General features: G+C 40.3%; 1 protein-coding gene across 4 annotated transcripts in view; it reads left to right on the plus strand.

Moving 5' to 3' along the window:
- The window catches only part of zranb3 (zinc finger, RAN-binding domain containing 3), a 79,663-nt gene that overhangs the window by 51,199 nt on the left and 12,711 nt on the right, over positions 1–15,753 (plus strand). For all 4 annotated transcript variants that reach the window (XM_027291653.1, XM_027291654.1, XM_010738940.3 and 1 more), the window contains exons 16-17: positions 9,107–9,211; positions 12,276–12,418. In XM_027291653.1, coding sequence (XP_027147454.1) covers positions 9,107–9,211; positions 12,276–12,418 — 248 coding nt within the window. The remainder of the gene's footprint in view (positions 1–9,106; positions 9,212–12,275; positions 12,419–15,753) is intronic.

Genomic DNA, 15,753 nt, shown 5'->3' on the forward strand with positions numbered 1-15,753 from the left:
TCTTGTTCCTTTTTTTTTGTTTTTAGTCCTGACATCTATCTTAGCCACAGAGTATTTCACCTTACTTTTTTATTGCAAACATTAGCACTAGGAGAGATAATCAGCTGTGGAAGTACAGTTGCTAAGGTGAAGTATTTTGTTTGGGTTTTTCTTCTTTTATTCCTTCGAGACAATTTCTGTATTGTTCCACTGGTTTCAAGTGTCTTCTAATCTAGCTATAAATCCATAGGCGGAAACACTATGTTTTGCTCTGTGATGGGCTGTGATCGACTAGCTGCACCATTGTAATGCAACACAGAAATAATAAAAAACCAAGGCCATGGTTCTTTTTCAAGCTGCAGCAGTGTAAGGCAAAGCAGATTTTCAAGGTTGCGACGTGTTTCAACTGTAGATTTCTGCGTTTAGGCTTAGTTAGTCATTTAGTTTAATTTCCCATTAATAACGTAAGTTAACAGCTATTTTTTTATCGTATCAACATCGACAATTTTTCCTCAGGAAAACTGCGATCCTGTATGAGAAGTCAACCAGTCTAAAAAAAATAGCACGTCAGCATGCCTGCGGTATTTAAAGAGAGCCAAAAGAAAAGAAAATACCACACGAGGAACACATTTTCTTGTCTCTTGTCCCTTCATGATAAAACGTCGTACAAACTGTTGATATCACGTCGCATGTTTTTGTACTGGGTATCACGTTTCGAACTGTTCTTTCTGCAGCTATTTAGAGATGCTAAAGTGCAAACCCTTCATGTGCAGCGTTAACTGTCAGGAAACGGCAGCTCCTCGTACTTTCTAAAGCATGTCAGAAGTGTCTGATGTAATAATTTTTATTTCAGGCCTCCAGGCAGTAAGAGTAAGTAAAACTGAAAGGGCATGTAGAGTTCTGATACCCTCAATGTTTTGTTCCTTAGCAGCTTGTCCCTGTCATATTCAGCTGAACAGTGAACAAAACATAATTAATTCCTTTTTTTTTTTATATTCCTTTTTGAGCAGAAAGTCTCATTGAGATGAAGATCTCTTCATCAAGATAGAGTCGCTAACAACAATACAGTTAAAAAAAAAAACAGAGACGTGCCGTTCTTTCATGTATTGCCAATTAGCAACCAGGACAGATGTGAGAAAATAGTTAGAGACAACATTAAGAAAGTTAAAGTTCAACAAACGTCTTCTGAACTGACGGTGATTGAAAGAGCTGCAAATTATTCCAGTGACAAGTTGCGTGGCAACGGAAACTTTGATTAAACTGTAAAATGTCATTAAAAGTTTAGCACAGAATGAAAAAATATTATTACAGGATAAACCTTGATGCTTGATTATGAACCCTGATACTCTTCTGTCTATTACCAGAGGAACCGGAGCCTGTTGGAGTCATTTCACTTTGTTTATTTTGTTCTTTTTCTTTGAGATTGATCGAGGCCGTGTGTTAAAAGGGGAAAGAAAAGCTCTTCAAATCCATTCATATTCTCTGGTTCAATACAAATGAAAGGTTTAGGAATTACCAAAGGATTACCAATACGATTTAACAAGGAGCCGCCCCATCTTCAAGCCTTTTCCTCTTTCATCTGCAATCCTCCTGCATTCATCAGCACACAGGAAGACAGATGCCTAAGGGTTTTATTTAATATGTGCGGTGCACAAGTGATTTCCTTCTATTTATATACATTTAAAGGGGCAGCCCACCAATTTTATTTTGTTTATTTTAGTTTATTTGTTGTTGAAGTGCTGCTATAATCTGTTTTATGGGCGTGGGTGAGCTTTGGCAAGTCAAGTTGTGGCGACTGCAAACCATTTTTTAATTGAAAGCCTGCCTTACAACATGAGGATGAAAGACACAGGCATTTATCTAAAAGAGAGACTTGTTGCATTCTGGGAAATGTAGGATCATGCACTTGTGGAGCTTGACACATTCATCTCATGTTTCCAAGCAACACGGAAACGTAATATGAGAGGCACTAGGAAGAATGCAAATAACATTAGGAACTTAACCGTGTGCATTATCGCACTGATTAGTTACGTTAAGCATCAGTGCTCGTGTGTTTTTTTCATGGTAGAAACATCAAGCTACTGCTCTAAGACGAAATAAGCTCATTAAAGATGACACTGGAGGTAACTTTGCACCAAAGATCGTCTTTTCAATCTGCCATGGTTGTGGTCACATGATCTCTGTGTTTCCACCATGGAGAAATTTATAATCAAGTAGGTTTTATTGTCATTGTCAGTATGACTATAGTGGGTATATAGAACAAATTAAATAGAAGCAGAGATAAACGGTGCAAGTGTGTGTAGATATACATGTAGGTGCAATGTGTAACAGTTATATTAACAGTCCAAATGCTGTCTTTATGTTTTGTTGTCTGTGAGAAGAAACTCTTTCCAGTTTCTACTGGTCCCTCAACTGCCATTTTTACAAAAGGCAGCTGGGAGGACAGAAGATGGGAGGGGGGTGATGGATCATTCACAATGCTTCTGGCCTCTAGATGTCCATGACATAGAAGAGAAACCCTGATGGTCTTTTCAGCTGTCAAGGTCAGCAGTTGCTGAACCACACTGTGAGGACATCTTCATGGATGCTCTCAGTAGTTCAGGGGTAGCAGGTGATGCACTCCACAGCCTCGGTGGAGAAGGAGAGATGTTGTTAAGCTTTCTTTGTGTTGTGTCTGGGGTGAGATCATCCGGAGACTTTTGTGTTTGTGTTTAAAAGTTTTTAATATTGCTGAAGATTGTGTGCAAAGCAAACCAAAAAACATTCAGGCTGCATCAGGCCAAAACTGGAGGCTAAAGGTCAGGGTTTTTTTTTTTATCTGACTCTCATGTGTCCCCTTTAATATTACTGTTTTCTGTGTTCTTGACTTTGTCTAACAGTGGAAAACAAATGGTTGCTAAGGTTACACCAAATATAAGACAGTTGAACACCTCGCCGCTCTGTTCAAATAATGATAAACAACAACAACAGCACCGGCCACCGAAGGAGGCGGCATTAGATCAGTCATAAATTCGTAGATATCCTCTAACAAGCTCCAGTCGGTTCATTCTGAAAGAGCTGACCAAGAGATAGCAACAATCATGTTCCATTTTAAACAAACTGCAGACAGCCGCTGGCAGGGAGCTTCTGCAGGAAGGTTTGTGTTTTATTCAGATAATCAAGTAAAATGTTCCTTCAGCTGCTTTTGTCATTGAACTTTCCGGTGCTTCCTGCACCCGAGCAGACTAAGATAAACTATAGTTTAACCCCAGTCTGACTCTGATTACACTCCTGTGCATTCTTGGCACTCCTCTTGAGGGGCCACTTGCCAACAGACCTCTGTATTGATCGGATTGTGATACTTAACACCCTTTTGTTTCATTCATGAGGGATCAGATTCCTTCCCCACTAACGTAGATAAGAGACAAGAGGGTTTTACATAGAGAGGACCAAAGCGGCGAACTGAATCACCGATGCAATATTACCCTGACGGCAATAGACAAGTGTCATGTACGCGTGGCTGAGACGATAAGCCGTGGAGATAAATGTCCCCCGCTGTCGTTTAAATGATAAACTGTAGGAATTTGGCTGGAAAGCTGTCACATCGGGATAATCCCGGACCAGGCGTAGAATTCACACAGGGGGGACCGCTCAGAGCACAATCAAAGGGAGATTTGTCACCGGGGTTTGAATGAGAAATATTGAGAGTCTTAGAAATTTTATGTCCATTTTCAGCACATCAAACTGTTGTTTTATTCAATGATTCATTGTCCCTGCTCCGAGGAGGGTGGACGGGTGGGTGGTTTCTTTCATGTCTACACTAGGAGTAGCAGATGGGTGGGGTTTACCGTGTCAGGGTTATTCAGACATGCATTATGTTGTGCTGAACTTACTTAAAAATCTTTTGTCATTTTTTCTGCAGATAGGCTCATATCTATACAGTATCTGTAATATATCTGTAGAGATCAACATAAGGAGTTGTTTGCGTGCTTAAAATGCACACACTGTAAAAACAATGTGTAAGAATAAGCAATAAATCAATAGAAATGAGATTAAATAAGACGTGAACCAAAGGCCCTTTTATAAAAGAACCTTTTTTTTAAAAAGCGATGAAAGTTGACACAGAGTTTGCAGCCCTGATCTCAGGCAGGTCATTCCACAGTTTTGGAGCTCTGACTGCAAAGGCTTTGTCACCTCTGTGGATATATTTGGACCGTGGAACAACCAGGAATGACGCATCTGAGGCTCTCAGGGAGCGAGAGGGTACATAGGGCACTAAAAGATTGACTAAAAAACGTGGGGCAAGGCCTCTCTGTGCTTTTAAAGTAATCAGTAAAATCTTCAAATCCACTCTGTAGGCAACCATTAGTCAATGTAAGTGAGCCAGAATAGGTGTGGTGTGATTGTGTTTCTTTGTTCGAGTCAGAATCTTGGCAGCAGAGTTTTGGAAGAGCTGGAGATGATGTGTAGAAAATGTTAAATATCCCTGTGAGCTCAGAGTGCATATGTAGCTCTTCCTGTAGGCACTCTGGATTTTAAGAATGTTGTGGATCATTTTTCACAGAAACTAGTGAGCCCTGGACTGTGTGCCCATCTGTATATAGTATACATAGACTAGAAACCTATCTAGATGTATGATACACACTTACACAGTGTGACAAAAACAATATGACATGATCTCATGTATGCCTAAAATGAGTTCATGTCATATTTTTTAAAATACTGCCATCTGATTTTGAACGAAGCTCTGTTTGCAATTGATATATTTGTCAGGATCTCTTTTCAATCCCATCTAGCAAGGCTCTATTGTTGCTCCACGCTGTTATAGCTCCACAATTCCCCAGACTCTCTGTGATATTTGTTTTACCATAATCCAAATAAACACGTGGGCCTCTGTGCACAGCACAGTAAAAAAAAATTGAAAAAAAAACTTCCTAATGTTGATTTGTATCTTCCAAATCCATGTGTCTGCTGCCGGCAGGTATTAACATTTTCCTCCTGTCTCTCGCCCATCCTCTCCCTCCACCATTTCCGTTCCTGAAGGGTGCAGATTGTAGCTTTTACCTAAATTCAGCGGGTCAGTCTCTTTCTTGTAAAATGTTGTTTGGCACAATCACTGTGGTGTGAGTGAAGTTAACACTGGGGGTAAGTGGCCTCTCATGCTTCAATTTGGAAGTAGTTAGTGCTAATGAAGCCGTAATAACTGTGGAAAGGTTCTTTATTGTGGTTATTTTTTACAATGATTATGCAGTTACCTCCTAAGTGCGGCTGTATGATTACCCATAATCACAGTGAGGTATATCCTTGTGGGTCATTGTCCTTAATATTTCTGTTACCAATGCATACGTTCTGACACAAGAGTGGTGTACATATATTAGAATAAAAGGGAGAGATCACTAACGAGCTCCTTGGTTACCACAAGAATTACCATGACAACCAATAAAGAATAAAATGCAGCCAATATAGAACGTAATTGGATTGAAGTTCTGCGAGTTTGTCATTAAAAATCTGATTGCATGGCTGAAAATACCTGTGGTTTAATCCAAACTGAACTATAATACACAATGAGACTAATTGCATGTAAACGCTCTGAAACTGGTTCTTTGCCTCTTAATTATTCTGCTGCTGCAGTTGCTGCACATGTTCCTAACAGGAACAAAAAGCCTCCCATAGTTCATGTACTGCTGAGTTATTCTAATCTAGTTTATTTTAGGAATATTTTCTTCATGTTCTCAGTTGTTACAGTCGAGATTCCAATTTCATACTATTTCATACTTTCTCATACATCTCTATGAGGATGTACTTGCCACAGTTGTACTTTGAGACAGACGCTAACATGCTAAAGTTTATCAGGCATAATGTTTACCACACTCACCATGAGGAAGCAACATGAAACCAGATGAATTTGGTAAAATTAAGTTATTTTATTGCCAGGAGTTGATTACAGAGGACTACAAGGGGAAGAAGTGCGAGTGTGATTTCTCAAATTAAAGAAAAAAATATAACCAAAGGAGAAGTTGTCAATTAGAGTCTTAACTAAAAGACTAAAAAACAAAGCAAAAAACAGGAAAACAGCACTCTTAGACCAGTACCCCAGGTAGTTAACAAGTACCTAATTTAAGAATAACAATCACGATTTATCAAAGCCACTATGACTGTCAGGCTGTCCAAACAACTTAGTCCCTCAAATTGCACCCTGTGGATTAGAGAGAGGGGTTTGAACCAGATGACGCTTAAATCAGAAACCTCCGGCTCTTCAGGAAGCTAGAAGGCACTGATGACCACACATCATCAGCTGGAGCCAATCAGAAACAGGGGAACCACACACGTAGCTCAGCATACACATAAGCACTGCAATAACACATAGGAGTGTTAGCGTCAGCCTTAACAACTAAGTACAGCTCAGGATGATGGAATATTATTCCAGGTATTTGGACATCTAAAAATATGAACCTGTTGATTATAAGTGAAGGGATTACTATGGTAAAAACAGTTTTTCTGTGCAGTTATGGCACCATTTCATCTAGAATTTTGATGCCTGAAATCACCCAAAATATCATAATCTGACATTCAAACCTGTGCGTCAAATGTGGCAAACTTTACCACACATCAAAGAAAGTCAGAACAGAAAAGAGTCAACACAGTATGATACACAGCATATTTGATTTCATCCCTCACTGCAACGTAGCATTAACTTCTGCCACCTGTGAAAGTAATATTAGCATTAAAAGGAGTTCTTGTGTTGCGGCTAATGAGAAAACAGAAAGACACTCACCTGCTCTGACACATAAAGGTAACATTTATTTGATAGCTTCAGTGAGCTTTGCAATCCATCCCTCCTCCTGGGTTTTTATCTGACTTATATAACTACAATATCACTCTGACATTTATTCCTGTCAGGCAAGTGAAACAACAACTGCTGTATCGTCATTCACTTGGAAGTACACCGAGCAAGTAAACGTGCGTGGTTGTATTTGTTTGCTTTGGTTACACCAGTGACTCAGCGGCAAAATCCCACAGCCCACTGCTTGTTTGTGCAGGAAAACACGAGGAGCCAGTCAGGAACCTCCAAAGAACCACAAAGGGACTGTGTGTGTAGTGTAGTGGTGCCACTGGAGCTCCATTAACTCCTTCAAACTGTGTTTTATGGATATCCCTCTCTCCCTTGTGTGGTATATATTGTCTGTTCTCGAACACATTCAGTAAACCTGAAGTATTTGTGAAGTTTTTTGGTATTTGTGCCTAAAGAATTAGAATTAATCAAGAAGATTCATTTTCTGTCAAGCCACTAATCATTTCAGCTCTGCTAAGATTAAATACATTAATTACTTGGTGCGATTTATAGTCTGATTGCGATAAGACCAAGTACAAATTAGAAAATGATATTGTTGATATGTTAAAGTAAAAAAAAAAAGATTTTTTCTTACCTTTGTTAAGGAAGTAATTGAATTAATTCTACATGAAGTACCTGTCTTAAAGTCTTCTCAAAGAAAGTATCATTGTTAAACTTTTAGAGAGTCAGATCACCCAATCTATCCTGCCGTAGAAAACAAGTTTTATTGTCGTGATTTGAATATTTAATTGCATTTTTGATTTGTTCAATTTATATTCTCAATTTGACACAGTCGAGAAAGAAAAGAATCATCACAACAAAAATGATATACCGTGTTTCCTTTTAGATTTCCTGGCTCACAGGTTCATAAAAGGAGAAAAAGAAAAATCAGAATAAAATCAGAAATGAATAAATACATTTTCCAGGTTTCTTTGGAACTACTTTCTGCTGAAGAAATGGCCCCGATAAAAACTGTTGACAGCATGCTCAGTGCACTGACACTTTTCAGGAAAGAGATGTTTCTCGTGAGTTTTTTAAAAATGTCATTTTTTAATGCTGTATTGAAATGGAGGCAGTCTGAAAGTGTCAGCAAATAAAACTCAAGCTATCTGCCCGGCCAGATATTGCTATTAATGTATTTGTCAAACACTATAGATTATCTTCTAAAGCTCTCTGAAGCTTCAGTTAACTGCTGTTTGAACAGATATGAACGGCTCATCGCAGAGATTTAATCATAATTAGTGACATAATACTGAACACATCCTCAGCGTATTATAAATCATTTATTACATGTTTATTCACATGTACAAATCATTAAAACACAAATAGTGACTCAAGGTCCACTTATTAGATTTCTTCTAGCTTTCAGCTGCATCATGACCTTGAATAGCAGATGGAGTTTGCTCAGATTAATATTTATAATTACATATATTTGTCCATGAGTTCCACTCGATAGCTTGAGATCGAAAACAGTCTGTTTGTGTTTAGCTTTATTTTTATTTTTTTCATGATTTCCAAATGTGATTTCAGTTACTTCTTAGTATGTTATGAAATTAATAAACGTTCCTTTTGTCTGTTAGTATCTTACCCGCCATGGGAAATCATTGTGTGGGAGGAGTCCACCCCACAACCCCGAGCTCATTATGCTATGGTGTCTATGATCTCATCTATTCTGTCGAGGGTGTTAGAAGGGGAAGGTGCTAGTAGGTGATAGTTTAATGTAAATGTCTTTTATAGTTTGTGAATGGTGGAAAATAATGACATTGGCGAAGCATTCGAGTACCGTGGGAAATTTGCGTCCCTTGTTGTTTCATAGTGAGAGATATTTGGGGGTGTCCAACCGTGTAGTGAGGATTGTCAGGCCCAAATCAAGCATACGGAGAGGTATGTCTCTGGGAAATTAATTAAATTAATTAGATTTTTGTTATGAGTTGATTTATGCTCATGTTTTTATGCAGATGATTGTTTTCTTTTAGTTTCATTGCTTTGTGTGTTTCCTGGAAGCACCTGTAAATAAATGTTCACCTGTGTTCTGTTAACGACTTAATGTCGTTAATAAATCTAAAAATAAAAGATATAGTTGCTATAGTTGCAGAAATAATAATAATATTTTTTGAATTCATGGCATTAATAATGCCACCATACTGTATTAGCGTGTTTTAAATTATTAATGAATTGTTTATGTGCTGCTTATAAATGGTAAACAGGGCGTTTACCTGCAATGTTCCACGGATGATCAGAAATGAAGCACAGACCTCACAGATGTAATAAATCTTCTTGCTTTGTCTTCTTCTCCTCCGTCTCCTCATCTGTTAGGACGGCGCTCCGTTGAACTTGAGCTTCGTCCCTCTGGACATCAAGCTAACCAACTGGGACGACCTGCCCGAGGCCTTCAGCCGGCGCCGGGAAAATCGAATACAGGTCTGCCCTTCCCGCCAGGCTGTGTCTGCGTGTGTGTGTGTGTATGCGTCAGGAAAATGTGTGGGCGTGCATGCGGATTGTGAGTGTTTACACGGGGGAAATGTACCTACTTAATGTGTCATTACTGCAAAAATCACCTTAAAGGGGAATTCCACTGGAGTCGACTTTTGGGTTGTGTCGATATTTTCTTCTTCTGATTGATTAGAAAGACTCGAAGGATTCAACTGCGCGACTTCACACAGTTTCTAGGATGACAGAAACTTCATGAGCTCAAGAGTGTAGTTGAAAGTTGTTCAGCGATTGCGCCCATAGGCTGCTTTAAGGATGATCTTAATTTTAGACTAAGATAATTTGGTTTGATATGACAGTCAGTAGGGCTATCTCCCCAATTCCACCGACCCACTGAAGATGAGGCACACGGCTGTGAGGGGGTTATTAAACAGATCATATCAGACGTGTGTATCACTCCTATGTAAAGCTAACGACACCACTGATCACGAGGAGGAGGAAAGAACATCACGGCATCAGGAGACAGAGAGAGGGTTAGTGTGGACGCCCACTTCCACCACTGCAGGGCCTGAAGGGGGAAGAAGAAGGAGGGAGGGGAATGATGGAGAGAGGAAATAAGAGAGGGGGAGGGCGGTTTGGGTGGGTTTGGGCAGCCAAGGAGACCAGCCAAAGAGAAAGTGTCGTTTTATGAGGGTTGTTAAAGGAGACGGATCATCGCCTCAAACGACCCCCGCACGCCAACCAGCTAATATTAAATCCTGCAATCTGCCGCGGCAGTAACGGAGCCGCTGACAGACGCCCCACCTGTCACGTTGTTTATGTTGGTTTGTAAAGCGAAAGGCGTGAGTTGCATCCATCCCCTGACCCATCATTTACGCCCTGTTACACTCCAAATGTCCATCAAAATCAATACTAAGCAAGCAGTTTAATGTGGGCTGCAGCACGGCTTAGACATGGAGGCAGCGGTGTGTAAACTCACCTACAGCAAGTCCAACCGAAGAGAGGCTGTTTGTGTTTTGGTGAGTTTTTGGACAATTATGGAGCTCTGCTGTTCACACATAAACCTGCTAGAAGGATACATTTATTCTTTTTCTGCATTTTATGTTTTTTTAAGATCCGTGCCAAATCAGCAGCTTCATCCTTTAAGAGACAAAAGCAGGATTAACATACAACTTACTGTCCAGCTTCACGGTCATAAATCAAACCCTCCCTGTTTCCACCCACGCACTGTCGGATATTCACCTATTAACCCATCTGACCTTTGGAGAAGCTGCGAGCTGGAAGCACCATCCCACTCTCCTCCTCCTTCACACCTTTTGACATCTGATTCCACTCCTCGACTTTCGGCTAACCTTTGCTGACCTTGTGAAACGTTTACCATCTTCGGATATTTCTAAAGCTTCGTCTGTAGCCTTCCTCTGTAGTCCTTGACAGGATCTTGCAGGCAGGTCCAGTATATGTAGAGCAGGCATTACTTGATCAGTCGTAACATTAAAACCATCCTGCCTGCAGTACTCTGACCTCTGATTTCCTCCTGGCTAAACACAAATGTCAGCTGACTTCCAAGTCCTCCAAATGAATATCAGCCTCTAACTAGTTAATCTCAAACTACAGCTGGGCGATAATTCAGTATCATTTATCGAAACCACTGATTACTATTGCCCAAAGTAATAATTCAGAGCAAGCTATAATTAACCCCATAACAAGTAGCCCCTTTTGTGTGCACAAATGACATCCAGTACTTAGTTTGTAATGTTTTTCGATAGTTATGGAGGCAAAGGAACGTCATGATAATTTACAGTTTGTAGGCCAATGATCCCCAAATCTAAAATATTAACACTAATGTAGAGCATTGGCGTATTTTACTTCCAGAACCCTCTGTTTGACTTTATGTGGTTTAAAGCATTTTTTAATTCAATTCAGCTTAAAAATCTGACCCAGAACCTGCGTTCAGAGCCAATTACTCCAGTTGTTTTTTGTGAAATTCAGATGATTCAAATGATCAAAGAAAGAGTTCACATGAGCGAATCAGCATAATAAATGTCTGATTTTTCAATCTGCAAAAACTGGAAGTGACCTTCTGCAAATTTTACAATGTGGGATTTAAACCACACAAAGGATGTTTTTCAGATATTCTCTTGCTGTGAATTTAGTAGTAGTCAAATTTCAAAGTTGCTTTTATATTCAGATCATTTATCTTTAAAGCCTTTAAAGAATTGAAACGTGGATGTCGCGTTAGTGTTCTTGTAACCAGGTCTTCTGAAAGGTTATACTTCATAGTTTACAATTAAAAAGTCAGAATTAATCAAAGTGATGTACAGAGGCATGAACATGGCAACAAATATCAGGCTTTGTAATCCTGGTTTTGTTTGTCCTGGACTCTGTTTGCATCTCCAGGTCAGGTCTTTTCCTCCTGTGGTTTCTTGCTCATTTCTCTCGCGTTTTAACCGACGCTGATGTGCTGCTGTTTAACATTCTCTATTAATGAATAGGAGGTAATATTTCTGTCAAAACATGCACGATCCAGCTGCTTGAACATCAACAAAGCGAGTCTGGGTATGAAAACTTTCTGTATAATGCATATTGAGTTTTTATCTTCACATAAGTAATCTTTGTGTGAGAGTAGGTATTATCCATAGAAAAGAAACACTCCTCCAGTGTAATATACCCAGGTAAATTGCCCATTAGGCCTTGGTGCTTGGTGTGCTATTTGTTATTTTGCCAGCAGATTTTCTTTGAATCCTTGACTTGGCTGAAAGCATATACAGCTCTCTCTTGGTTTGATGGCTTTTATTCAGCTATCTTGAAAACTGTCTCCTTGCGTGTGTTAGTTAGTGTGTACGTGTGCTCTGCAGGTCTGGATTGTTTGTTTTTCAGCTCAAGTGTATTTTCAAAATTGAAAAACAAAAAAAATGTTTTGCTCCTAAAGAGGCTTCAATATCTAAACTATCAATTTGTGTTGGAGATGAAGGCTCCAGTGGTTTTGGTTTCATCTTGAAACTGAATATGAAGTAAGGTGTTGTGTGTGTGTGTGTGTCTCTCTCTGTCTCTGCAGGTACTGAGGTTTGTTCAGGAGTGGAGCAGCCTGGCAGCCATGAAGCAGAAACTGCTTCGACGCAGCAGCCTCCTCTTCCACAGCCCCACATTTGGCTTGCAGCAGCTGGCCGCCGCCCAGCGCCCTCACTCGAGCACCAAGAGGTCAGATTCTAGCTGGGAATGTGTTCTTGAAAGAAAACACGCTACTTTGACTTTCAAAAACCAAGTTGAGATTAAACATTCGGGCAGAAATTGGACGTTCACTTTAGCAAGTGGTCAACCATACCTTAGTTAAGCTTGTTGAAGAGGCAGTACTCACCGGTTAAACAGTTTAAGCCTTTTCAAAACCAAAAACACACAACCAGAAGTAATGTTTTAAACGTTTGCTGCAATCATTAGTACCGGTATGTCTGGAAACTACATTTAGTAGTAACCTCTAAATCCAAGGAGCATATCATTTGTGGGGATACATGTTCAACCAGCACATCCTCACTGTGTGGAAGCTGCTCCTGGTTGCTATTACAGTTCTGGCTAACATCCCTGTCCCGCTTTTTATTGGATTTGGGGAATTTTGTGATCCAGCAACCAAAGCCAGTGTTGCCTAAGACGGAGTTGCGTTTGCCAAACACATCAGCCAGTTGTCGTCCAAAAAGCCTTTTCTCTAGAAACCTCGAAAAATATGACACATACCAAAAACACAAACAAAGATATAAACCAAGAGGCCAAACACGGTTATGTTAGATCACAATAATATATATATAATGTGATGAATACATGAACAATTAGTGAGGATGAAGCTTCTGCTATATTAGCATAATGTGATGCAATGAGACACATAGAGAGTCAGACAGAAAGCAGAGACTGTGTTTTTAACCATTTCATGCAACTAAAGTTATCTTGATTAGCCTCTAAAGTCTGCGAACAGCAGACGACAAAATCGATGGATGCTGCCTAGAAGTTAGAAGTCTGTGTTTGTCTGCCTCTGTCTGAAATCAAGCCGCATTTAAAAAGAAAAAAAAGTAAAACTCTGGAGCTCCTGTTTTTATTGTAAATAAAAATAAACTAACAAGGGGACAGATATGTGCTCCCCTCTGAGCTGATGACTAAGAAATAATTTGACCTAGCGCCCCCCGTCGTGCCAGTTAGTGTATGTTTAGTGAGATGAATGCCATCCAACATCATGTTAGGAGAAGCAATGTGAGAGATTTCACCAAGAAACCAGCACATTTGTAAATACTAACTGCCCCGGGCGTCGTGAAAGGCTGAATAGTATTTATGTGTGTGCGTGTGTGTGTGGGTGTATCAAAGGGTGTCAGCTGAGGCAAAAGAGAGGATGGGATGAGCGTTGTGTGTACGTGTACATGTGTGTTTTTTGACAAACAAGCATTGTTGCTGGCACACTAATTACAGCTGGCGTCGATAGAGGCAGGGAGAGTTTGCCAATTACAGGGTAGACTTGTGTGTGTGTGTGTGTGTACGTGTGCGTATAAGTGAGAGAGAGTGTTTCTCAACCGGGGAACGTGTTTGGGTGCATGAACCTAATCAAGGTGTGAGTAGGAGGCAATTGGCCCGGCTTGATTTGATACCTGTTTGATTTATTCACTAATCAGAACCAATCAAGCTCCAGCTTCGGCTCAGCGGGGCGATCGCGGCTCACCTTCCCAGCACTGAGACGCTCAGTTTTCAACTACTTCAAACTTAATGCACTTTGCCTGGGTTTCCAACGCTGTGGATATTTTCATCGTCATAAAGCCGCTCTCTGTGATTTATAGTGATTTTGGAAAAGTTAGGAAGATTTAAATCCAGTTTGCGTCCTGCCTAAGTGTGCTGGATTGCTAAAATGACTTCCAACAGTGGCTATATATGGCGTATCGTTTCTATAATATGCTATTATAAAATAAGAATGTACATTATTTTTTCAGATATAGAGGCATACTGATTTTCTTCACATTGGAAGCTTTAAAGTACAAAATCAGTAGAACATATGATTTGCCAGATTGCTAAAGAAAAATACAGTCAAGGTGTCAACAGTCTGCTGTAATGCACGGGTACATTTCATTTCTTAACATCCATATAATAACATTAATTCTGAAATCATATATTATAGTGCGTATACAGTACCTAAAAAGATGGAAAAGTACCCAGAACATTTGGCTCTGAATATTTCAAGTGCTTTTTGACATCATGTCATCATTGCAGCTTCCATTAAAGTTTACTTGAGCGTTTTAGTCTTGCACTTGCACAAAGTTTGGAGACTTTTGAGAGATAGCTGGTCAAGATTTAGGCAGCGGACGCCGACATATGCTGACTTTTAGCCACTAGAACGCCACAAAAAAAAAGCGTGACCCTCCACTTCCCATTACGCAACTTGGTAGCGTCTTTCATTAGACACTTCCTTGCCTGAAAAACACCCACATCTCTCCAACTCCACACCTCCGGTTTGTAACACAGGCTCTCTGTCATAAATTTGAAGTCTCAAGCCGAAAACCGAGACTAGACAAGGTTATTTTTTGACTTGACAAAACTCCTCCACAGCCACAGAAGACATTACACAACTGTTTTCACAGGCTGAACTACTGTGGGTTCATCATACCAGAGTCCACTTTTGACACTATCTATGGCCAGAGTTCTGTAATTGCTTCTTTATCAAGTAGTTTCCGTTGTTACTGGCGGAGTCCGCCTTTCCTGCGCAGTGATTCAAGTAGCTACGGGTGTCACCACATCAACCAGGACTGAAACCTGAAGGATTATAGCTTTAAATGCAACATGTTTAGACGGTATATCCATCATGTTAATTTGAAAGTAGCATGACATCTCTCAGGTGAATTGTTAAACATGAGCTAGCTCCATGTTTCTTCCCTGGTTATGAGGTGGATCATTGCGGCACATGTCATTTCCAATAGACCAGCTGTGGATTTCTTTCTTCCAACATCGGATGGACTGATGCTGTACCAGCCACGTCTCACTGAGGCCAGTATAGCAGCAATCAATCAAAGCAGCTTCAGCTGGGCCAGATCGGAGCATTAGCTTGTTAGTTTGATCTCGCACAGCTGAGCAGGGTCTGGCCCCGGAGCTGAACCGCAGGCCGGTCTGGGTGGAGCCGGCTTGCTGTTTTGCAGCTCTGCGGCTCTGCAGGTAAGCTGTCAGCAACCCGCTGCCACCACGGGCCCGCAACAGCACTCCTTCAGCTGTGCATCAAATGGCTACCAGCAGACAACCATGTCCACATAATCCAAGACAAACACAGCTAACTGCTGCGAGAACATTTACCGCCTCCGTCCAAACTATAGAACGTTTGCTTGAAGGCATCGTTTGACATTTTTGGAAATGCACTTGTTTGCTTTTTTTTGCAGAGAGTTAGATGAGAAAATTGACACCACTGTCATGTCTGTACAGTAATTATAAAGCTATCACCAGCAGCCAACCAGTTACCAAGCAACCAGCTGGGACTTTACTGGGATGTTACTGCTCCCAGCCAAAAAATTGTCCATTACATA

This window comes from Larimichthys crocea, chromosome XIX, assembly GCF_000972845.2.
Source record: "Larimichthys crocea isolate SSNF chromosome XIX, L_crocea_2.0, whole genome shotgun sequence".
NCBI classification, from domain to species: Eukaryota; Metazoa; Chordata; class Actinopteri; family Sciaenidae; genus Larimichthys; species Larimichthys crocea.